The sequence below is a fragment of the Plectropomus leopardus genome, chromosome 4 (assembly GCF_026936395.1).
Source record: "Plectropomus leopardus strain MGB_pleo_1.0 chromosome 4, ASM2693639v1, whole genome shotgun sequence".
Classification (NCBI taxonomy): domain Eukaryota; kingdom Metazoa; phylum Chordata; class Actinopteri; order Perciformes; family Serranidae; genus Plectropomus; species Plectropomus leopardus.
The window spans coordinates 26,665,518-26,691,308 of NC_142179.1; the positions used below are offsets into that span (position 1 = coordinate 26,665,518).

At 43.6% G+C, this 25,791-nt stretch overlaps 1 protein-coding gene across 3 annotated transcripts in view; it reads right to left on the bottom strand.

The window, feature by feature from the left end:
• The window catches only part of LOC121944003 (tetratricopeptide repeat protein 28-like), a 202,664-nt gene that overhangs the window by 39,189 nt on the left and 137,684 nt on the right, over positions 1-25,791 (bottom strand). For all 3 annotated transcript variants that reach the window (XM_088076969.1, XM_088076970.1, XM_088076971.1), the window contains one exon: positions 2,728-3,235. In XM_088076969.1, the coding sequence (XP_087933095.1) occupies positions 2,728-3,235 (508 nt within the window). The remainder of the gene's footprint in view (positions 1-2,727; positions 3,236-25,791) is intronic.

Here is a 25,791-nt window from a genome sequence, read left to right on the forward strand (position 1 = left end):
ACTTTTACACATTAGGTTCGAGAATAATTCATCTGGGAGGAACTATTAAGCCTCTTAGTTGTCCATTAGAGTCAGGTTTACTACTGTTTTGATGGCGATCATAAGTCATCTGGCGTAGGTTGTAACTGTTGGACTAAATACAGGAGAATTGGCCATACCATTTATCTCATGGGGTTATTGAATATCCAAAGGGACACCTTTATCCCCAAGGTTCCTTTCATCATTATATTAGCAGACTTCACAAGGTTACCTCGCTTTTAATGTCATTCTAGCAGGATTTGGCTGTGAGACATTGGCCTGTAAAGGGGACAATAATTACATTTTAAGTTTCAATCAAAAGATCCTGATCGTATATTTAATGTCCCTCCCATCTCACTTTTATTTATCTTTGCACCACTATTCATTTCAAGACGTGATTAAGTCCGAGCCGGTGTTAAGGTGAGAGTGGAGCAGATTAATGTGGAGAGATTTCCTGCAAATACAAATTTTTTATGAGGTTTATTTATATCCTGACGTTACATGTTGGCATTCTATCACCATATACCTTCCTCGGCTCACAAATTACTGTTAGCTCTAACATGCGCCGTCTTCCTCCCTGACTCCCATGCAGAAGCCCTGCCCTGCAAACTACCTCATGCTTACATAATCTGCTGGGTACTATTCATTGTAGAACATAATGCAACCTTTAAATAGTGTATCTACAAACAACTTTACATAAAATAGTGATGATACTGTAACACACTGCTGTTCTCTTAAATTAACAAAAACACCCAGGTCTCACTAACCACAAATATCACTGAAAACAACAGTAAGTAAACAGCTCATTTAAATGAAGACAAACAAAGGGCTGTAGCCAGCAGCACAGTGAAAACACTAGCAGGAAATGGAAGCTCTCATACTCTATCCCCAAAACAATAAAAGGGCAGGCAGGACACCTTACACTCTCCCATTTTATTTTCCTCTCATCCCTCCTTTCAGAAGGTCAGGTCAAATGCAGCTAAAATAACTCATAAATCCCCGTGTTGAAGTAAAGAATCAGTAAACACTTCCAGTTTGCAAGGCTTCTTACTATCTAACCACCAGCTGCTTCCTTATCTCTGAGGATGCACTAAGATATAGATTTTTCATACGTGCTGCTTGAGTCTAACCTGTTCATTGTCCCCCATTGAAAGGGTCAGAGAAGAATCTCAAAGGATGACATACTTTCACTAGATACTGTGCATGCTGTGAGTGGATTTCCACTGGAGGGAGTGAGTAGACACTCAGATAGTTGTAAAACGGACTGCAGTATTTTGGGGCATACCACTAATGACTCCTAAAGAGAACTTTCATATTGAAGTCAGTCATGTGTCCCTCAGAGATTCACTCCACTGATCAACACTCGTAGATTAGAATGGACAATGTTGACTGATAGCACTGCACTCAACAATGCTCCAGCAAGTTGCTGCGTGTTGGCTGATCAATGCATGCAAGTATACGTTCCTGGTTGATCACTCTGTATCATGTACAGCATCTTTCTACAGTTTGTGTTTGATTGTCGAGACAGAGGCTAAAATGACTGCCTCTATAATAACTTTCTGGAGCTGTTAAATCCATCTCATATCTCATATCTTTGCATCATAAATCACTGTGCAGTATTGTGGTGTCCGAAAACAATATTGATATATTACTCAAACTGGACTTTTTTTTGATTTTATCACTGGCAACTTAAGTAACATGCCCACAGTACTTCACAGAGTACAATTCTTCAACTCATTATTTAAATTCACGTTACTATAATCCTACAACATTTCTGTTTTTCCCATTTGAGAGGTAGTTAAAACATATTTTGAAATGTATCTTATAAACTAATAATGATAATTTCCTCAATTTTTGAGATAATGATGGTGATTAGGGGTGTCAGTTTTGGCTAATTTTTTGTTTGATAGCCCTCCACCAATTAACTGGTAACCAACCATTTAATTTTTAAGGAAAAAAAATGTTAAATTACATGAAATACAAGTGGCCTTCCCTTTTAGTCTGGCGCTCTTCTGAGTCAATGGGCTTTAGCATCACATTTCAAAGTGCTATCCATTTAGAGGTGGTGAAATTTTAGTGTTATGTGTTGCATAGGTCATGACTTTCATTTTATTTTCTGTTGGCTTTGCTGACAGACAGCCACCTAATTGCATTAACATGTGGAAACAATGCCGACTGCACTCCAAATCTACTGGTTAGCTAGCATTGGCCACTCTGCACTGCACAGCACCTCAGCTGGATGGGAGCTAGCTCCGTTCTTTCCTCCTGGTGAGTAAGCAGCTTCATTTTGAGCTGCTAAACCCCTTAAGCATTTTTAAATACAGTATGGTGGCAACACTTACCGTGTTAACAAAGCTAATATTGATCACATATAACAATGCTAAAGGGGGCTTGCAGCCCAAAATTGAGCCGCGTGTGGGCACAACAAGCAATGCCACTGGATCAAGATGGTATTTCCATGGGTTGGGCTACACCGCCTGACCCAGGTGGTGAGCAGTGCAGTAAGCTAAAGAGTATAAAAATGAACCCGTAGACCAACATAGCTGGTCAAACATACTCTCTGTCATCCTCAACAGTGATATATCATTATTCAGCACACTGTGTGTTGAAATGTTACCACAGAATGCAGATGATCTTTCAGGAACATATGGAAGACTTTGGCTAAGCAGCTGAGTTATCTCATGAGTCTTTTAGTATTTTCATACATACCCAGATTGGACGAGGCCCTTCCCTCTGCGGCTCTATCCTTCAAGCCCTCAGCTATAGACAGCTGCTGTTCATGGTACTGCTTGGCCCTCTCCAAGTCCTGCATGCAGCGAGCAGCATGACCCAGTCCTGCGTAGGCTCTCATCTCTATGGACTTTTCCTCCAGCTCCTGGGCGAGCTCCAGAACGTGAGTATGGTAAGACATGGCCTTGTCAAAATTACGGTGGTAGTGGTAGGCACTGCCCAGGTTACTGTAGGCGCGAGCTTCCTCACGTTTATTTTCCAGGGCCTTGGCAATGCCCAGGTGCTGCTCATGGCATTGGACAGCATTGTCAAAGTCTCCCATGGCGATGTAGACGGCCCCCATGTTTCCCAACTCGCGAGCCTCAGACAGCTGATCCTTGGACTGCTTGGCCAGCAGGACACACTGCTTGTGGCTAGCTAGGGCATTTGGATAGTCCCCTATGGCTGTATATACATGGCCCAAGCTGCTCAGTGCCATTGAAGCAGCCTATGGATAAAGAAAGAGAGAGAGAGAGAGAGAGAGAGAGAGACAGCAAGTAAGAAAAACAGCAAGGTAATAAACTGTAGGCAAGTGAAAAAAATCTCAAATAGCCCCATTAATTATACCCACATTCCATCAACAGTGAGTAATTTTGTTGCCTTTGCATCACAGATTCCCCACCCACACTTAAACGTCCCCTTAGCCAGAAGTGCTGTACATCAAATGGAAAAAAAAACCAAATTCCCCAAATCTCTTAGGAGGCTTACTGCTCTGAGACCAAACAACTAGCAAAACCTGATTTGATTTCGTCTTTGCTAAGCAAGGAGGGGGGTAAAGTGTGATGCAGATCAGCGCAGCAGCAGGCTTGTTTTAAAGCCGTCAGTTTGCCCACTGCAATCACGCTTCATGGCGTGCCACCACCAACAGAACAAAGACACTGCTAATCAGGAGGGAGAAGAGAGGGGTTTTAGCTTCACAGCAGAGCCATGGGGGGCCAACTGGCTGACTGACTGACTGCTGGCAAGACCTTTCAAGCTCAAAACAGAGAGAACAATATTCTATATATTCTCATCTTCCATTTTCTCAAGCAGTGTCCACCTGTGAAAATAAAACTGCACTGGCTACAACTGCAGAAGGAGTGGTTTAGCAGTAAAATTGGATAGATTTCTCAAAAAGCAGTGTTGACCCCCTGTGTGACACCTTCACCGCTGGCTTATTAACTGTTTATACAGAGGGTAAACAGCTGGGAATTGGGGTCAGCTGTCTTTGTGCGAGCAGATGTTCAATTAATCATGCAGGGCCAACTAATAAAGCATCTCCTTCCTGAGGTCCAACTCTGCATCCTTCAGCCAGGAAGAGGGGCTGGATGCAGGCCAGCAGAGAGGACAGACACTCTGACAGTGAAGGCCAGAGAGCTGCCCATCTTGCCTAGCTTGGAGGCTCAGCAACAGGGGTGACCTGGGTCATCTTGGGGGTATTTAGAGCCAGATAACTGGAAAGTCAAAAGTCAGCCACAGTAAAGGTTGACTGCTCAGCTGCAAGATGTTTATGAAAGCAGTTTTCATGGCCATATGTTTCAAAGTTGGCCCCTGACACTTTAGAAGAGGCATGGGCGCCACTATCTTCAATTTGAAATTTACATAGATATTATCCTGCATATACATCAAGATGTAATTTGAAGCAATGTGCCCGCAGAGAGCAAGAGATATTTTCACTTTGCCCTAGCGCTACATAATGAAAGTCTGAATAAATGAAAAGCAAAGAGCATCGTTGAGAAAAAAAAAATCAATACCACAGAACACAGCTGAAGACGCTTATAGAGACGCTTTTTCTTTTAATCGTTCATACGTTCTTCTTCTAAACACACACATACACCCCACCTACCTATCTTTCCTTCATTTCACATAGCTGCTGATGCCTGGAACCAATTACCTGCTGACATAAGGACTTCCAGCAGTTTGCTCAAGTTTAAAGACTCGACAAGGCATTATACAGGCCCAGGGAGGCAATTACCCTCCGTCACAACTGTTGCTGTTTCATGTTCCCAGATAGCCTATCTAGGGCTGCTCAATTACATGTGCCTTTTGAAGCTTCGCTCCATCTCTCCGACTCAAACTTCCACTTTTCTGAGCTGAAAAAACAGAGGATTCCTCATAGCTGTCTGTGCAGTGGGAGAGAAAGCGAGGGGGGGGGTGCAATCTTTCTCCAGTTGAGATGAGTTGCTCTTGTGATCAGTGTCCCTCTAAAGTGAGACTGCAACGCTGCATTTTCTCCTCAGATGGAAGCCAAGATAATGAGGAGCCAGCCTTGCTAGTCACAGAGGATGCACTGTGTTTGGCGCAGGGAAAGACACTGGGACCATATCTCTCTCACTTCTGACTGCAGCCCTCTCCCACCACTGCTCATTTTGACTCCCCACCAATATCGCAAAATAGGGATTCCGTCTGGGAGGGAAATAATTGCCCGAAATACATAATTTCTGCCAAATTGACTTCATTCTAATTTGATTCCATTTCTTTTCTGCACTTATCTGCCCTCCCTCCCTGTTCCAACTCTCTCTCCCCCGCTCCTCTCAATCCGTCTGCAGAGTCAGATCTGATTGTGTTTACAGAGTCCAGCCCTTCTCCGGATGTGTGCTGATTTGATTAATCCTTGCGCCATGCTTTATAAACTGTTGATAAACTGCTGGCTCTTATCAGCAAACACATTTTGCACCAAGGGTCTTCTAATGAAAGGTAAACTAGTTCTGCCTGGGAGAGATGGACAGGAAAGAGAGAAGGGAGGCAGCAGGGGAGAGCTGAGATGACATGTTAATCAGAAATGCTTGGCTCCAGCAGCATTATTTCATTTCTTTCCTCTGACAAGGACAGTGGTTTAGGACGCCTTGCCGATTCTCCTCTGTCAGCCTCCTCTACTAAGTATGTTTATATTTCGCAGCACATTAGAGAAATAGCTGCTTGCATTGCACATGCTAGAGGTAATGTATTGTACTTAGCATAATTAGCCCCTTATGTCATGCAGCAGTGATGCTCTTGATGGCTGGGCTTGGTGCAAGATCTGTTACTCCAAGCCCCTGGTGTGTTTTAGTTCTTACCCTGGAACAGCTGAGTCCTGCCCACCACTTCACTGCCGTGCTGAAATATGTGGTTATGCTTCGCCTTGCAGCTGTATGCATGTGCCTTTGAAAATCCTCCTTCTTTCACTTTGGACCTCTGAGCTCTGATATACTCCAAACAACCAAGGCTATCATCACAGACTGGCAGAGCTTATGGGACAGGCGGGGTTGTCATGGAGATGTAAATAGTTGGATTAGGGCCTACCAGAACTCGTAGAAGCTTGTAAACACGTGTGTGGAGTCTCCTTCCGAGTGGACTGAAACTGGCAAACAAAGCAAGCATTCGCTGCTCTGACATCAACTACTTTCATATCAAAAAATACTCGACTGTGGCTTTGATTACACTTGCAAGTTATATTTCATCAGAGCCACATTCTTCACATGCATGCACAGCATGCAAATTATCTGATGGTAACATGGATCATTTCAGAAAACTCAAAATATTTGTCTGTTTCTGATATCAAAACATTGAAGGTGGGAAAAAAGAAACAAAAAAGAACAAAAAAGTAAGCAGCGAAAAACAGTGTTGGGAGGTGTAAGGTGTTAAAGAGCCCCCAGTTTGCCCTCTGTCCAAACGCCATGTCCTGCAGGAGGTCAGGGCAGCCGCTACTTCAGTGAAGTGCTGTTAATGGGATTATATGGGAGAGGAGAAGAGTCACTCTCTCTTGACAAGAGGGGATGGAGAATAGGTTTGATTCCATTACCGCAGAGGTGGGAACAAACCCATCTTTCACTGCTCGGATACAGATGTTCGGCTGTTAGCCTGGAAAAAGACACTGCTTGCACGAATGCAGACACATGTACTAACAGCATTTACAAGAATAAAGAAATATATGATGGAACAATATATTTCTATTTAAGTATCATGATTAAAAATACACATGTTTAAGAGTCACATTAATATTTAGTGTTTAGAGTAGTTTGAATTAATCCAATAATTGTTTAAAAATGTCATAAAAAATGTTAAAATGCCCACTGCAATTTCCCAGAGATGACATTTTCAAATTGCTTTTTTGTCTAACCAACAGTCAACAACTTCAAATATATTTACTTTATAGCAGTATGACACAAAAAATCAGCAGATCTTCATTTTAAGAAGCTGGGACATGCATTTTTTCCTTGACAATTGCCTTATACAATTAACAACTACGTGATCAGTTATCCCAATTGTTTTCTGTTGATAATCATTGTTTTTACACTGAAAACCGGCTTAATTGATTGAAAATAATCCAGGGAAAATATTTGTGCGCCCAAAAGCTACACACAGTATCGTATTGGGTGCACAATGCTATTTAATGACAGTGTTGAACATCAGAGAAACAAACAAGCCACTGTGATACCAATCACTTCAAAAGCATGACTCATGTGACTAAAAAACACTCCAGCCCTCCACTAAAACACCACACACACACGCACATGCATGCACGCAAGCAAGCACACGCACACACACACACACACACACACACACACAAACAGCTGTCTAATTAAAAGGCAGTGCAGAGGGAAGGTGAGGAGGACCATGCACCAGTGTTTCCCTTAACGAGCTGGGCTCAGGCAGCAACAGGAGCTCGCTGGCAGGGAACAGAACCGCACACACTGGAGGGAGCCGGGTGTGGTGGGGAGAGCAGGGTGGGAGGAGGAGGGGGCAGATAAAAGGCTACGGGAGAGATTGTGTTTGAAGGATGAGAGGAGAGAATGCTGGAGACATCCCCAGGGCGAGGATGTCTTTAGATCTGAATTCACCTGCAGAGATGCATTTTGACAAAAAAGGAAACATCTCAACTGTAATAAACTCGGAGACGGAACAGACCAGTCATAGAGGCTCTCAAAGAAGCTTAGAAGATGCTCTCTGAAGGTGCATGTTCTTGTCTGTGTGTGCAAATAAACATGTATGTGCATGTGTGCATAAATGAGAGTGAAAAAGAGGGGGGGTTAAGAGGAGGCATGCTGGTGATGTCGGCATACAGGCGGGGGGTGGGGATGGATATGATAAAATATTCAGCTGGTTTTATGGGTGTATGCTCCATTCTCTTCCCTCGCTCAGTGTTTGCACACAGATATTGATCCTATGGGAGGCACCATTAGATCAGCCAAACGACTGCCTCTCTGCCATATCAAAACCTTCTGCTTTTTTAACCAGGCAAATGCTGTGCTCTGCCAAGTGCGGGCAGGTACAGCTGTGCCTGATTGCTCCCTTTCAGACATACACTCAAGAGCAGGCACGAACACACACATGCACACACAGAGGGATTCGATGGTCCACTGTGGCTGATAAGCCCGGTACAAGCCAAGTTGAATTCAACTTTGCTTCCTCTGGAGCCAAATCACAGAGCCTTTTCTCTTTAGCTTTCCAAGTTTTCAATGATATTCATGAAAGTCATATGTGTTTCCAGAATCACAAACGAATGCAAAACATAAAGTGTACCTTATTTTGAAAAGTCTCTGCTCATTTGTTTCAGAAAAAAACAAAACAAAGATATCATAACTCATTTGGCTGTTAACCAATTTCTCTAATCAATCATTAGTGCTAATCAGATCTATTAACAGTGATGAGATACCAGTGGAGCCACTTGTTTCTCCACAACCTGTGTGACCTCCAGCTAATAGATAAATGACGCCAGAGGGCCTGTAGCTTGATAATTCCTTTAGCCTTCACGGGACATGTTCACAAAGGATTGATTGTCACGAAAGGTCAAGCTATGGTTAAGGGCACTCGTGACAGCTACTATACTGTCTGTCGGACTGTCTGACGCTCAGACGGTCACACATCCACAAATACTGTACATTCAGGAAGAAGCACATAAACACACTAACACCCATGCAGCATGACATGAACATGAACTAAAGATACAGACAAGCTGCAGTGCAGGCAATGCTAATGCTAGTGATTTTTTTGTCAGAGCTGTGGGCAGCCTGTGCAGTGGTGCCAGGCAAATGGTAGATCATTTGTGGTTACTCCAGAGACCCAGTATACATTCACTCACACATCCACAGAGACACAAAGTAATACACAAATGTATCCCAGAGCTTTGTGGCTTCTGTGTGTGTGTGTGTGCGGACAATTTTTTTTTTTTTTTTTTTGCATCTGCGTGTGTTTGTGCTTTTACACCAGGGCATCTCGGCTCTAGTATGTGCTTGTTTTGTTTGTTTGAGGCTATATTGTGAGAGTTGGTGGCAAACAGGCAGCCGAGAGGAAGAAACACGAGAGGCACCGAGAAAAATTGGATCTGACAGTCTCCATTGGTGTTGGTGGAAAATTTGACTGTTCCCTTCAAGTGGTGTGGGGGTTTGATATTTCAGGCTCCCTCTCTCTGACAATACGCTAGACAAAACAAGGTTTACAGAAATGGCCAAATGTTAAGTGAGGAAAAGAGAGGGAGGGGTGGGAGGCACTGTAACTGAGCCGGAGCCCGGCTCCACCTCTCCAGCCCCCACAGCCCCTACCTCAGTCCTAGCGCCTGTCCCCTGTGACAGGATGTCAGCATTGTTCAAATGCACAAACAGCACTCCTGCCTTCTGATATAAACACATGAATCTTAAGTCTGGTTGAGGAGGAAATTGAAGAGGTGGCACACCGGGAAAGCGGGGCACTGTGAATGAATCTTAATGTACTCTAAATCAGAGCAAAGCCTTGAAGGGCTGCACGGGGCTGCTGTTTATTTCTGTACTAAAGTCAAATCTCCACGGGCGTAGCTGTGTGATGCCTGCTGGTGCAGGGAATCAATTCTTGCGAGACCTTGTGGTGACAGAAGGGGAAATCACAGTGGTGTTTGAAAGTCATTCCAGGAGGGGTTTGAGGTAAACATCAAGGTTTGCCACTTTGCAAGGCCTCAAGCTAGGGACAAAGCAGAGAGAGACGCATAATGCTGTGAAGATTGGACAACTCCTTGTTTAAACACTAATGGCCATTTGCAAAATTGCAAAAGTAGCGCATGCACGCGAGTTTTTCAAGCATGGGTAAAACCTTCTAAATATCTAAATAGACTGTATTCCCACTGTCACTGAGCTCACCGCTGCATCACACAAGTCTGCCTTTCTGTCAGCTTTTGTTTATGTGTGTGGCTTGTTTTTTTTTTTGGTATGTCGTCGTGTGACGTCACAGACAGGCAGGAGCAGCAACAGGAACAGAGGTCTTTGAGAACTCTTCAGTGGTTTCTCATTTTTATATATCTCTTACTTATTTGGTTTCTCTTTCAAACTTGGTGCAGATCTATTTGGATCATTGTTTTAGCGCTGCTTAGGAGGAGATGGACAGTAATTACTGACTGCATCATTGCATCTCGCTGGCTGGGTGTTGTGTTCTCATCAGTGCTGACTGGAGCCAGAGGCGATAAAAACCCCTGTCTGCTGCAGACTCATTTGACCCAGGTTTGAATGCTGATCGTACGCCTTCTCATTGCATTAAAAAGCCAGATGTTAACAGGTGTTAGGTTTTTTTGTGCAGTGGGAATGAGACTTAATGGGGGTTAGGAACTGTTAAAGAGTTGCTGCTGAATGTGATCAGAACAAAACTAGATCACACTACCTGTTGGCAGCAGAAACCTTTTGAGCCACAGCATAAAGAATATATTGAGATCTCAGAGTCTATCCATTATAAGCTAATTAGATGTTGTTATGGCTTCCTGCTGGGTCTGAGGACACAGTGCCAAATATAGCATAGCTTGCAGGCCCCCACTTGCATCTGAGAGCTTTCAGCAGGAAGCCAGGCAGTCAATCCAAGGACGCAGGAGTCCAGGGTTATTCAAGGGCGTTTTGGAGGCCCAGTGATGGGAGGTGCTGTCCCTGTCAGCCCACACAACTGGACAAATCAGGTCTGACATATAGGACTACACATAGTCCAACCCTTTTCATTGGTACACAAAAAATTCCATTTCTTAAGTGGTGGAGGAGAGGAGAGGAGAGGAGAGGAGAGGAGAGGAGAGAGGAGAGGAGAGGAGAGGATGAGATGAGGAGAGGAGAGGAGAGGAGAGGAGAGGATGAGATGAGGAGAGGAGAGGAGAGGAGAGGAGAGGAGCAAAGAGATAAGAGAACGCAGGTTAAGGTTTGAGGACCCAGATCAATATGAGCTGGCCAGAACTGTTGCCTGCAGCAGCCTGACACAATGAAAGAAATGAAGAGTGACAACCAAATGTCCAGACTCTCAGCACCTCACCGTTCTCTTTGAGAAAGGAGACAGAGCTTTTGTGCCGTTCTCCTTTAATCCATCTGCAACAGCAAGTAACTCATGCCTAATGGGTTTAGACCAAATCAGATTTCTGTGAAATAGAAGGATGCATGGCTGCTTTCAACTGCTTTGGTTTTAACTGTGTTTTTTTTACTTAAGGGGTGTGTAAAGGTGAGCTTCAGATGACTGTGAACACTGAAAGGGGTAAAGAAAAAGAACTGGTGTAGCTCTGATTAGCTAAATCTGCTGAATGTATCACAAAACATTGTCACCTTCTCAATTCTTTCTTTTCACATTTAAGAAAAGTCTAAAATGTCTGTGGGCACTCAGTGTGTGCAGCTTTGGTGGTGGTGTAAGCAATTGCTGTTAATTTACAGCCAATTTTCAAACACTAATCTACTGTATTTTTGTATTAAGTTTTTAATTTTGTACTATAGTTAGCAGTGAACTGTGGGCTGGTCCATCTGAAGCAACAGCACAGAGGCCCTTAACAGTATGCTAATGTTTTAAATTATGGTACACTACAGTATTTTTTGTAAAATGGGTGTTGCACAGAGAATATTGGTACTTGATAATAAGTTCAGAAATTGGCATAGTATTTTATTTCCAAAATTGCTGTTTTGTCAGAGTTTGTTGGTTATGTACATAATTCCTATAATATATATTGTGAGGCACTTGTGAGAGGACTTTTTCAGAGATATTATTTGGAAAACAGTTCTGAGTTGTACATATACAAATTAGATGGTTAACATCAATCTCATTTTCCTTTTCTGTATCTTATGCATTAAGGTAGCATAACCAAAAACAATGTTTGGATGGATGCTCAGCCAGCTGTCTAACTAGTATGAGCTGAGATGTGAGTAGTTCAAACATTTATATTTGCATGCATTTTAGTGTCACTGCGTTTTATGAACCCTAACCATTTTGGAACATCTGTAAATTTTCTAAAGATGAATAGTGGTTGTTGTTACAGTAGCTAACCATCTGACAGCCGTTTACTTAATGTTCATGGCTGCAAATTCCATGAAAAAAACACTAAACAAATTTGACAGTTGGAATGGCAATAATTGAAGTAAAGTTGGTTTATCTTTGCAAAGAGAGCGACAGTGTCAGTGTTTGCTTTCAGTTAAAACACTGATTTCTTTCACTGTTGATCTCATAGCCATCAAAGATCAACATTGTTACTTGATATTTGATGCAGGTGAGAGCAGGAAAGCAGCCAGTAATTATACTGGGCTTCGACATCAATGCACAACATGTTTGATGATGCATTTGGTTAGTGTCAGCACTAATTCTGACTGTTGATAAAATGGAATTGATGATCTGGACTGAAAGCCTAGAAATTTTGCAGGCCACTTTATTTAAACCAACGCTAACACAGGGAGGACATGCAAATTACTCATAGAGGGGTCCCAGCTAGCCAGCAAGTTTAACATTCAAACTCTCTTGCTGTGAGGTGACAGTGCTGACCACTGCACCACCGTGCTGCCCAATAAACCAAATCTGCACAACAAAAAGATTCTAAAAGCTAAACTACACAAACATTTTTATACTAACAACAGATCAAATGACACGTGAAAGGTGTGGCTCCTGGTGACAGAACTTTTGATATCTTCGAAGCATTGTAGCCTCTTTTATATCACTGTAGCTGTTACCTTGGGCACAAGGCCTGCTCTCATCAATCCTGTTTACAGCAGCAGCCAGCAGCTGTTGTCAACAAAAAAGTTTTGATAGACCTCGCTGTACACTAAGGACAAATAAAGTTGGCAACTGGTGAAGAAAGTGAAACATCTAGGAGCTAAAGACCCAAATATTTTTCTAAATGTTAACATTACTCTGTGTCAGTAGGCAACTGTTTGCCAACACACACACACAATTAAAAAAAAAAAAAAAGAAAAGTTCACATATTGAGTTTTCAGCTTCTTCCCGTGATCTGAAAAGGCCCAAAAAATGTCACTGTTAAACTGAGTGGATAGACTTAGGCCCTATAAATGTATTACATGACCATTGAAAGTTGAAGGTGATCAAATAAGGACATCATAGCCTTTGTGAGGGAAAAATTAAAAACTACAAATATATGCTCTGCATGTTAATTACATGCAACGGTGGCCCTGGTGACAGATCAAGGTACACTTAATGTAATGTTTAACCAGTGCAGCTCAAAGTTTTCATCAATCTTTAGTATGAAAAAGGAATGTCAGCATATACTGAAGAAAAAACATAACTCCCCATCAACACAACCACCCATCTCTCACCTCGATGATGCCTTAAACTGACTCCTGTCATCATGCTCTGAAGTGTTGGGTGAATAAATCTACAATAACATGCAGCTGAGAAAGTGAAAGGACCTCGTTCTACCTCCAGCCCAGCACACAAACCATTTAAATCCCTTCCTCCCCCTGTGCTTTTATTCCCCAAATGTAATTACAAGCCTGGTGAGGGTGGCTACTGTGACCTGGGAAGCCTGCACAACACAGCATCAACACCAGCACTTGGTGGGATCAAAAGACAGGCCTGTCCCTCCAAAGCACCTCCGCACCTCACTGCTCCACAGACTGAGGCTCCTCCAAGCTGCACCAGACTAACCCCATGCTTTCAGCACCACTGGGTCCTTCGCTTTAACCCCATGGCGGACAGGACTGGTCCCACTGATAAAGACGAAAATGGGATCTCACTACTGGGCTGTATTATCAAATTCATAAACACATTATGCACATATGCACACACACACACACACACACACACACACACACACACACACACACACACACACAGACACTACCTCCAACTGTGACAGAGATTTAAGACCATGAGGATGGTAAGCTCCCTTAGTGCAGCATGATGGAAACCAAATCCCAGGAACATTCCTTTCCATGTCCCATGTAAGACACATCTGGCTCCTGGGAGGGACTTTGTCCCTATTTTGAACGGTTACTGTGTGTATAAAGGAAGAAGGATCAAAACATGAATCACCTAATTAGTTTCCTTAAGTCCAAAATTTCCCAGGACGGCACAGCGGAGCTCCACTGATGTCATTCATTTGCAGGTAATATGGACCACAGAGAAGCAAGCAGATAGAAAGATAAAGTTGACGGCAGATGAGAGATTGAAGTTGTAATGTGGGGTGAGGTGCGGATGAGACAGGAAGGGGCGATCAGGAAATAATCGTTTCTTTTAAGGCATGTTTTCCAGGGGATACTGGGCCACCTGCCGGTGATGCCTCTAGCTGTGAGCACACGCCACAGGACTCTGATTGACAGGAAGGGTAAATAGTTGCTAGCAGGGGCCCTGATTGTATCTCTCGCCTTTGGCAGAATAGAAGCCAGAGTGGAAGGGTGATTGGCTTTTGTTACAGCCCTTCAGCCACAAATTAAGTTGGCATCTCAGCCGAGCCACCCGAGATGCACGTTGCTTAGAGCTGCTTTCTGCTCCTGCAAACCGCCCTGTGCCCACAAAAAACTGTCTTTCTGTCTGTGCTGCTTTAACAAAAGCCTTCTGAGGAACACAGCGTAATGGATAAAGATACAAGGAGGGGAAAGGGGTGTTCAGAAGGCAGAGCCAGAAAGAGAGAGTACAGAAAGGGGAATATGTTTACCAAACACTCTGCAGGGACTGTATTGGAATTCGAGGACCTGATTTTTCTGGAATGCATGTTGTGTTAAGGTCACGCAATGTAAGAAGGGGGATTTGCCAGCGTAGGAGGAATACTTGGCTCTGTTAAACTCTCCAGCGCTGAGGACAAGCTGAAGCTGAAAGAAGGTGCTCCAGGTTGGGGAGGGAAACTTTTGTCTGCCAAGCAAGAAACTGAAGAGTATCAGCTGTCCAAAAGCAGGTACATAAGCACCAATCGAACCCTACTTCCACCAGTCAAGTCAAGAATGATGGGAAAAACACCAGTGTGGCTTCAAACAAGTGGATTTCTGTCTGTGTTAGATTGGCCTCTTCACACTGGAGTGATGGAGCAATCACAGGCCACTTTTGCACTGCCATTAAGTGAGAGGATGCAGGCTTCACAGCCATAACATATGCCTAACTGCTGCTTAACAAAGGCAAGCGGCCTAGTTTAGAGGACCAAAGAAAAAGGGAGCAAAGAAAGGGGCGGAAATGAGAAGGAAGGGTGGGATGGAGGAGGGGGTTAGAAGAACAACTGAGCCAACACCAACAACTATTACATGACTCATCCCACATCTGCAGCCACGAATGGCTGCGGCCTACACTAAGGTGGACTGTAACCAGAGCCTCGCTGAGCAGTAAAGCCAACGGACACACAGCTAAGTACACTGGAGACTAAATGAGACTCTTTACATAACACTTCCTGTATATTGCATTACCTTTCCAATAAGGCTTTGACAATGTCCTCTTTGAATTTTGCTTCTCCCTATCATAAATCATGTAAATTTGGGTGCTACACAAAGGCAACCTGGTTTAATGACACATTGACCCAGACAGAGAATCCTATGTGTGCAGTCTCCTCGGTTCACTATCTGCTGCAAGTACCTGAGTGTGTATATAGTATGCAATAAACAAACAGAGTGCACACTAGAGACAAGCCCGTACAAAACTCATCATCTCCAGGAACGTGAGATTCCAACACAGCCCGGATAACAACCATTAAAGCGATTTTTCTCTTGTGCATCTCTTCAGAGCTGCAGGCGCACATGTGCAAACACACAAACTGCACACACATACAAAGACAACACTGAAAAGGTCCCTTTTGTCTGCTCAACACTGATGAAAAGCTACCCACTGCGAACTTCAATCACATTCGAAAATGAGTTGGAGACGTGCTGTAACCCCGACAGTGTCATTAAGCCTGTCAGTCAGTCCCCTGGTGGGCTGGGAGGCGGAAACCACCATTGGCCTTCTTCAATGTGCCGTGCAGCCCGGAACTAGACCCGGAGGTACCAAGAGCCCCTCCTGAGCTGGATCTGTGTCTGACACTAGCATAATGAAGCTATATGATTATAAATTCCGCTCTGTATGTCCATAAACCCCCAAATGTCAAACATCCAGACAAAGGAATCATGCATATTCTAATGGTGTTCAGGGTAGATGATAACAAACACTATCATGTGAGAAATGATAGCTGAAATCCCATCATATATGTTCCCACGCGTTAGAAACCATGTGGTGAACACACAGCCGCACACACACACACACACACACACACACACACACACACACACACACACACACATACAGATGGACGGACACAAACAATACATAAAGCAAGATAAGCCTCCGCATGCTGTCAGAGGCTGGTGTGTGATTGGCCTCTGTGGAGCCACTTCTTCTCTCATCATTAACTCTTCAGAGGATCGCACTACTCTAATCACGCTAAGCCTCTCTGAATGGCGATGAAGTCAAAAACGTGCCCATGCACATATTCACAGATGCCCAACTCATTACACACACACACACACACACACACACACACACACACACATACACACACACGAAGGCAAACACTTTTTTCATAACCACAATCACAAAACGTAATACACACAAGCAGCTGTGTGCAGTCAGTGGAAGCACACTGCGTGAACCAATTACGGCCATTTTACAGGAAGATTATAAAGCTATGATTTGCCTCTATAGTCATGGGCGTTATTTCCACTGAATTTGGACAACTCACTCGCCAGAATAAATGTTGGCATCGTGTGCTTCTGCAAACCGCGAATATGTAACAATTCTACTTTATTATGTAGCGGATATGCTAAAATTTTACGTTTCTTTACGCTTCAGTAACCCTGTAGTTAACGTGCGGTTAAGTTTAGGCATAAAAACACCTGGTTATGGTTGGGAAAAGATTTTTTTTTTATTTTGCCTTAAAATACCTAGTTTTTGGTGCCACAATCTGGGCTTGTATGTCTTACGGCTCACTAAAAGCCCAGTTTTGTTGCTTGCTTGTCTCCAACAGCGATTTGCAGCTTGGCCGCTATCTTGTCCACTGTAGGTGTCATGCCATCCATGATCTCCTCCACCTCCTAATGACAGAGTCAGCTCATATATATGTAATCAGAACAACATTGCTTTAGTAACATTGGTATAAACGTAACATGTCTGCGGTTTACAGAAATTGTCAATGACAAATTTTTCTTCTGGCAACTGGGCTGGTTTGGAAGTACATGTCCACCACACTTTTCACTTGTGACACTTGTCACCTTTAATTATCATCATGTACTCACAGCAATAAGCTTCATAAGCAACAATCTCTTTAGTAACATATCTAATTACTGGAGGTTGTTGGTATTTACATTCAAAGTAATTACAAAGTATTTCACTGCTGCAAATATGTTGTTTTCACAAAACTGGGCTGTCTCTGCAGCAGAAAGACACAAATACTTTTGAAACTGACGCTACATGACCGGAGAAAACAGACGATAAGGACTGTAATGCAAATTAGTTTTGGTCAGTTGTTCAAAAATAACATGGTGGCCGGCTGGTATCAAATGTTCTGTGCATTAATACTGCAGTAATTTACACAGCATTTCTATGTGTTATGAAACAAAAACCTATGCCCTTGTCAGTAATCACTTAACAGCACTAATCTCATAAAAGTGTAAGTGTGCAATGTTGCGTGTGTGTTCGTGTGTGTGCACATGGGGCACCAACATGAGATGGCCACACCTTGCCACAAGCTAAGGCCAATGGCTGCAATTAAATTAGCTGACAGCACCAGCAATAGCTACTAACTTTTCAAAATGAGTTTGGCTAAAACACAATACCAGAGCAGTCTTTACCTCTGGGCCCTCTACTGAATATTTTACAACCTTGATTCCACTCGGTCCCTTTCTCTGTTTAAGACAGAACATTCAAGAGCTTTTTCTGAGGTTGATGTGTAGCCAGCAAAGGTCTGACTCGACTGTTATTTAGAGACCATACTGTGTGCGCTGCAAGGTCAAGTATAAGCAGAACCCGTAGGCCTCCATCCCCTCCTAAGATGGAGTACTTTCATTTCACTCACTTGGGGCCTCGTATTTTCTCTCCATTTTATTGCTTTCCACAAAGACACATTCCACCTCCTCATACAGACACAGGGCTCCCGTCCAAGAAAGAGCGGGGAAGGTCTGGATACTGTGCCACAGGGACAAGAATGCTGACACTGCTGTAACGCGGGACAAAAGCTAAAGATGAGAGTGGAGAGAGACAGAGCGAGAAAGAGAAAAAGAAAGAGAGCAAGTCTCAGTGTATAGTTGTTAGGAGGCTTGAGCCGAGCCAAACTGAGGAGCTATAATCCCCGTCTTTGGCATGATGTCAGGGAGTCTTGCAGAAGACCATTTCCTCACTCTGCAAAAATGCTGTCTCCTACATCCCAGTGTGTGCCGCAGCTATATATAATGCAAACATCAAACGCCTGTAACTGCGCTGACCTCTCTCTCCCCAGGAGACCCCTTGTTCCCTCGTAATACAGAAACCATTCCCCAAACACACACGGACTGGCTGAAACTCCGCCGCACCATCTGAATTTCACCTTATCTCTAAGGACAAGCTCATCTCTATTTTACAGATGGGCGGGTTGCGAGGACTAATCTGGTTCCTATCTTGGACTTCACTCTTTAAAAAGCTGAGAAGGAAAGCAGGGGGTCATTTCATCACAATGCATCCTGCTTCAGATAAAGGAGAAAGGGGAGGAAGAACCAAATATACTGCAATGTGATAATCAACTTAGAAGCTCATTCCTTTGTGATTGTACCAAGTGTTTTTTATGTACACTTCTCATGTATTGTTAACAGGAATCAAGGATACAAAGCTAACAAATGGCATATAGACCGACATTCTAAGATCATCTCAGGGATATAAAAATACCCAGGGGCCAGCTGCTTCTCGCATCATGTGGGCGATTTTTTTATTTATTTTTTTTAAATCCCCTACAAATGTGACAAATGCAACGGTTTCATCTTTCAATGAAAAATTATTTGCTGTCGACTTAATACTTCTTTGCTGTAGGGCTCTAAGCATCTAGCAATACAATAACGTGCCATGACACAGGTTATGATTCAATATTTTGGGATATATTCCAATACTGTAAGCAAGGTGATATATTGTGTTATTTTTTCCATCTAATTTTGAGGAAAACTGTCATTAAGACCACTCAACTATATGCATACAATTTGAGTTGAAAAAGTGTATTAATGCAATCAGAACAGTAGGATCTTAATTTATCACAGCTCAAAGTAATATGTTGTGTGGCAGAGTTAGTAAGACTGAAGATAGATTACAGCACTGCTGTAGCAGTCGGAGATTTAAACAAAATTTAAATAAAACTATTATTTAAAACATCAATACTGTATTTATACTCAAAACACAAAAGCACAATACTAAAGTCTATCAATATTTTCTTAAACCTCTACTTTGCTGTGGCCATGTCTTCTACTGAGCAGGAAATACCTGCTGTTAAGTAGCTATTCATTTGCTTGTAAATTGTCTGTTGATGAAACACATTTTTTCATCTGCAGAGTTCATGCTTGGTACATGTCCTCAAACTGTGTGATGGTCCTGCCATCATGATTAATGGGAAAAATGCAAATTGATCTCGCTTGATTAACTATTAATGTGTAGGGCCATATGTAGTATATTTTGGCTAACAAGCCGAGGGCCATTTAAAATTGTTCTGTGGGCCACGATTGGTCCCCAGACCGGACTTTGGACATGTCTGATGTAGACTGTGGGTAAAAGCTTGTCATTGGCCGCCTATTTCAGATCGTAAAATTCTTCCTTGATTGCTAATATTTTTAAAATTCCTGCAGCTATATGAAACCCCATCAAACTTTGTTTTAGTGTGCATGAAACAACAACCAAACAACCTGAACGTTTTTCCCTGAGTGTGTAATTACGATGTGTTCAGCCAGAAGGCTGGCTTTGCAGGACTAACTTTGGAAAAATATTTTTTGTCTAGACAAAGTCAAAGTAGGGCTGACACCCTCTGGTAGGTTAGTCCATCGATATACCCTTGTCCGATCAAATTCTCATTGGTTGGGCAATTGTTGACAGTTAGTTTCATAAGAGACCATCAATCCACCAAAGAATATTTTTCTAGCTGAAACTCCAAGCACTCATCTAAAAATGCTCAGCTGGGAGTGCCAGAGCACTTTGGAGGTGCATCTTTTGTACAGCTGAGACACTCTGTTTGCATGTGTTGCTACGATACGCAATATCCACGAAATATCAGCAGAAGTATCAAAAAAAAAAAAAAAGGCTGGCACAAGGTAGAGCACTTGCTCTGGATGAAGGAAATGCTGAAGCACGTGGGGAGAGAGGACGGACCCACAGGTTTAAGTATTCATTTCTCCTACAATAATCCTCTCCTCTGCTGCTGTTGTCCAGCACTTTTACATGTTGATGTGTGGGGTTGGTCTTTGTAGTATTTTTTCCACAAGTAAGTGAAAGTGTGCAGGCGTTACCCTTTTTATTTATGCAAGTTTTTAAAAAGCTTTGCACCTACGCAATGTATTACCATCCTTTTTTAACCTTTGGGATGTTTGTCCCAAAGCTCCTCCCTTACAATTGGACAAATGGGTTAAAAGTGACCATGATAAGCACAACATTTTACCCAAAGCTGAACATTTTTTCATTCTTGACCACCAGAAAAAAACCCACCAAAGCTGTAGAGCTCAGTCAATCTGTTGGTTGAAGAGTAGTTTGAATTTCAGTCAGAATTTTCTTTGATTGACTCGGCCTTAGTCAGAAGCCACTGAAAAGAAAATCCATACATGTCTTTCAGGTGTATTCTGAGAAAGCTGGCACAATAGCTACTAGCTCAGGTAACACAGAACCACCATGGCTTACTCCTTAAGACAGAAGGATAGAAAGTAGTAAGACGATAGTCCAGAGAGCATTAAATGTTGCTTCTCCTACAACACTCATCTTTATTCAGTGTGTAGTTTCAATTCCCTGGACGAGTTTTTTCTTTTATCTGTTTGGTTGTCCGTGGTTCTCTGAGAGCACCGACACTCTTGATGTGTCAAGCTCTGCCTGACTAGAGTAGGTGTTTGGCAATATGCATAAATCGACAATCATTCCCACAGTCGCACTGACTAATCAGGGCCAGTAATTGCTCCAATGAGTGAAAACAGGGTTGGGCAGGGCCATTTGCCCCGAGGAGATTGTTGGTCCACTCCACCAGCTGTGCCTCACCTCTGACCTCAACTCCTAATCACCAATTAGCATGCAGCCTTTTCTGCATATTGACGTAAGGTAAAGGGTATCAGCTCTGACTGCCTATTAAACAGGCTGAAAACAAACAAAACTACAACATCAACAGAATCCCAAGTTGAACGTCTGCTGCAGAGGACATCGTCTGCTCTCTAAATGCAAATGTACACAAATCTTTTGATGTGAGCCAGTGTGTCGGCTGAGGGCAGCAGTGGAGGGAGTTGCCTTGGATTTGTAGCTCTCCCTTGTCACAACAATATCTTTTTACCACAGAGCTGCTGACATGATTCATGAGCCAGAGGACTTGATGTGGTGTTGGTGTGCAGGCCAGATGAAATCCCCTCAGTCCACTAATATAGGTTTCTGTGTTGGGGTGTGCTTTACAAGTTACTGTAGCTAAGGAGCCATTTCACACTGCTGAGCTAGAAATAGGTCTTACTGTAGCTAAATCAACCCAGTCCACCCCTCCCCTACCCTTGTCACTGGAGACAGTATTACACAGTACACACATAATTCTACACACACGTTCAATAAACACATACACACATTCTTTTTCTGCCTCTCTCTTTCCTTTTCTCTCTCCCTTTTCCTTCCTTCCCTTCATAACTACCTTCAGTGGCTCTCCCTCCACCCTCCAACCCCCCACCCCTTTTTTTTCCAAGTACCTCTCTTTCCCTTGCTCCTTCTCCTTCATTAAAATGGACTTCCTAAAGCCTCCATTCGTCTTGCTGACAGCTCCACTATCGATCGGCTGGAGAAAGGGATGCAGTTCCAGAGCTTTAAATGGCTCTCTGGCCAGGCTGGATGAGGGCTGGGCTGGACTGAGGCTGGAGGAGAGGAGGAGGAGGGAGTGCCAGGTTTAGCCGGGAGGTCTGCCCCCGAGTGTGGACTCTGATGCATTTTTGGTCACCAGTGAATAACACCTCGACTACCGTAATGGCAGGATTCAGAATTTACATGGATATGACTCACCAGCTCTGCAATAATGATGACGCTGATGAGATCAGATAATGAATTAATCACGCAGGTTGAAAGCCAACACATTAGCGAGCCTCTTCAGGCTACTTGCAGGCTCTCCTGAAAGTGAGAACTATAATGGGACCACTCAAAAGCCTGGGAAGAACTGGAGGTGGGAGTGTTTCAGTTGGCTACACTGACACGCAATTCATTTCAATCAAAGCCGTGTGAACTAACGTTCCGCCGGCTGACGCCTTTAATCGGGCGCCGTCCCTTATCGTCAGCCATTATCGAGGGAAGATGAGTTGGCACATTTCGTCTTCATCCCTCTCGCCGCCTTACATCAAGCCCCTCTGCCAAGATTAATGATCGGACTTTTGATTTTCCTAATGATTGAAATCTCTATGGCTCTGTGTCCTGTGGTGCAGTGGAAACCCTTAAGGAGCCTGTTGGACTCCCTCCTCCCTCTGATGAGCACTATCTATGTGCCTGTTGGTTGTCATCTATAATCATATAGTGCACCGCAGCAGCGTATCAGAGAACGAAGGAGTCTCCTGCGACCATGTCACTGTTTATTTGTTATCTAATCTGTCCCCCTGTATTGCCCTTGATTGGAGCAGCCTGGGAGAAAAAAAAAGATAGACAAGGTGTAATATTCAAGACAAATTACTCAACTTCCCAACTGTGAGCAGTTCAATCTACACAAGACACTGCAGTGTTTAGATTAAGGTCTTGTTAGAGTAGCATTAGCGGCGGGGCATGTGATGCTTGTGTATTGACTCTTTGATCAGTAAATGTGGGAGTCCATACAGCATTCAGCTTTGTGGAGGCAATTTAAAAAGCCAAGCCCCCCGTGGCAAAGAATCCTTTAGCAGTGGATTGTGTCTGCTCTGTCTGAACTGCAATCTCTCACACATTATTGTGACATGGTCTGAGATTGTGTAAAATGGAAAATGAATAACACAAACACGGATAGAGAGGAGAAAAATTAGACATAAGGAGGGTAAAAAGAGGTGTGGGAAGCAGTGAGATGGAAGACAAGTAAAGAAAGGAAGCAGAGGTGATGTGGAAGGGCGGAGGGAAGGAGAAATGGAGCATGGGGCACTGAGGAAGGAGAGAGGGAGGAGGTAGCAGAGAGGCAGAGAGCAGTAGTCGATATAACGGCAGTCATTCATCTCTCTGACAGCCTTCCAAATGCTCCACTGGGGGAGACACAAAGCTGCGTCACCTCGAATGCAGTAAACTCATGGTGCGCACACGCACGCTTGCATACATGTGCATACACACATGCGGGGGATACATTTTTATGAAGCTTGATTTTGCCATGCATGCACACACAGAGCTCCATGTTCTGGGTCAACGGCATGTTGCAGGACATGGCAAGTCAGTATATACACCATTACACTGCAACCTGCACAAGCACAAATCAAAGCCACAGATGTCAGTTAAACATGCTCTCTTTCACTCACACATGTAAGCATATCTGTTGTGTTTTTTTAAACTGATGCACATATGCTGCAACAATCAAATCAAGAGCAATAAACCTCAAAGGCAGCTCAAGCAAACATTCAAGGTGGAAAACCATCACCTCAAATTTTACACACATTTTATGATCCAACATTCTTCTGAGAAATGTGCTTAATATTTCAAGACAAACATGTACATGAACGAGACATGACACATTCACGTGACATTGGAATATGGTAACACAGATGTGTGCTCCCATTAATACACACACACACATCCTTGTTTCCCACTCCTGGTCATGGCCCATTGACTGATGCTTGCCGTCCATCTCTCATGATTCATGGCTAAGCGAGCTGCTGTAGAGCAGTTCTAAACCACTGGGCCGAGGAGAGCCCGTGTGTCATTAAGGCACAGCGGGCTGGACACGCTGTTAGAGCCGCTGCACCACGGCCAGCCCTGTGCCTCAGTCTCGCACTCCAGGAGCTGAAGAAGCAGCTACTTCTGTCTCATAGTGGTTTTACTAGAAAAGTAATATCAACAGCTGAGTGCGCTCATAAACTACCTTGCCTTGTGAAGTGGGCAAAGTGAGCAGGAGAAGTGTTGCCTTTTATTTAGCCAGACACCGTTCCCCCTCCTGCTCCCACCCAGTGTTTCAGCTAAATTAGCCCCTCTAATCATCTCCAAATCCTCCTTCTTAATCAGTAAAGCAGTGGAGGTTAAAGAAAGGAGACAGGGGTGCCAAGTTCCCCCCTCTGCCATCCTCTATTAGCGTGGGCCCAGAGAAAGGCAGTGGAGGCACACGTCCATACCCTAATGACTCCTTAATGATCCCCTCCTCTGCGAGAGTGCTGACAAACACTGACAAACCCTGACCCTGACAAGAGGAACACCCACACTTAGCCCTCTTCCTCACCCCTTATTTAGAGGCTCATCTCTCAGCCCTCCGCCTCATTATACCGGCAGAGGGTCCGGACGAATCCATACAGCCCCAAACTCACAGCAAGATAAACACCCATGATGAAATAGTCCGTGTCACTTTCAGAGTGAGGGGCAAAGTTTGAGTAAATTCCTTTCGGCAGATGGAGCGAGAGGGAGAGAGAGCATAGATAAACAAAGCAGGAGGAGAAATAGAGAATGGCGGTAGGAGACGGAGCAGAACTGTGGAGCCTATGGAAAAAAAAAAAAAAAACATTGTTTGTATCCTTTTTACTTTCCCCTGATCGTGATTTCCATTTCAACTTGGGGTTGGGGGAGTCGGCAGCGCAGACTCTTTTTAACATCACACAAGACGTAATTACAGAGTGCACCACTGCCATCCCGCCTCAGTTTCTCCTAAATACTCACACCCCAAAATTAGGGGTTACCTCCTTCTAGTTAAACCTACTATTTAAGATGAAAACGTCACAGACAAACAGAGGGGACGGGAATGGGAGTTGGGAGAGGAAAGACCTAGTTTAACAGCTTTGTTTCACAATGACAGAGAAGGCCTTTGTTAAAGATGGCTACTGGCAGGCCTTGGATGAAGCCAGGTGTGGAAACTGGGACAAAAACAAAAGTTGGGAAAGACACACACACAGCTAGAAAGACTAGGGAGTGTGTTTATGTTCTATCTGCAGTATATATGACAGCTGAAAATCTGCTAAGGATATTTCCAAAAGGCACCAAGCTAAAGAAAAACACTAACTTCACGCTAGCCTATGACCTCACAGGTTTGGACCGCAGCTCCCAGTCCCAGTCGCGGATGACAGAGCACTCACTCTTTGAGCCTTTCCCCAGCTCGGCCTTCCTTTCTGTTTTGTTTTCTTCTTTTTTCCAGCTCTCCGTCTTCACAGATGATTATCCCGGTCAGATTCAGGGGATTTATTCGTGTCACGGAGTCTGCTGGTCAGCTACAGGCAAGTGGCCAACACTAGAAGTGCCCTTTTTTTTGGCGTTGGGCCATTGAGATCGACAACAGAGATTTTCTTCCCAGGTTATTAGGAGATGAAAAGAGATCCCATGCATGGCTCCTTTACTGATATAACAGGACCCAGGTACTGTTCTGCCTCTTGATTTATAGAGGACACTCATCTGGAATCTCTGCGTTTTGTCTGTCTCTGCTCCTTCATCACACACAGGCCACGGTTCACCCTGTGAAGTAGGCACTAGTAGCTTAAGTGTTGTGGTAAACCAGATCTTTGAGTTACAATATCACTCAGTATTAGT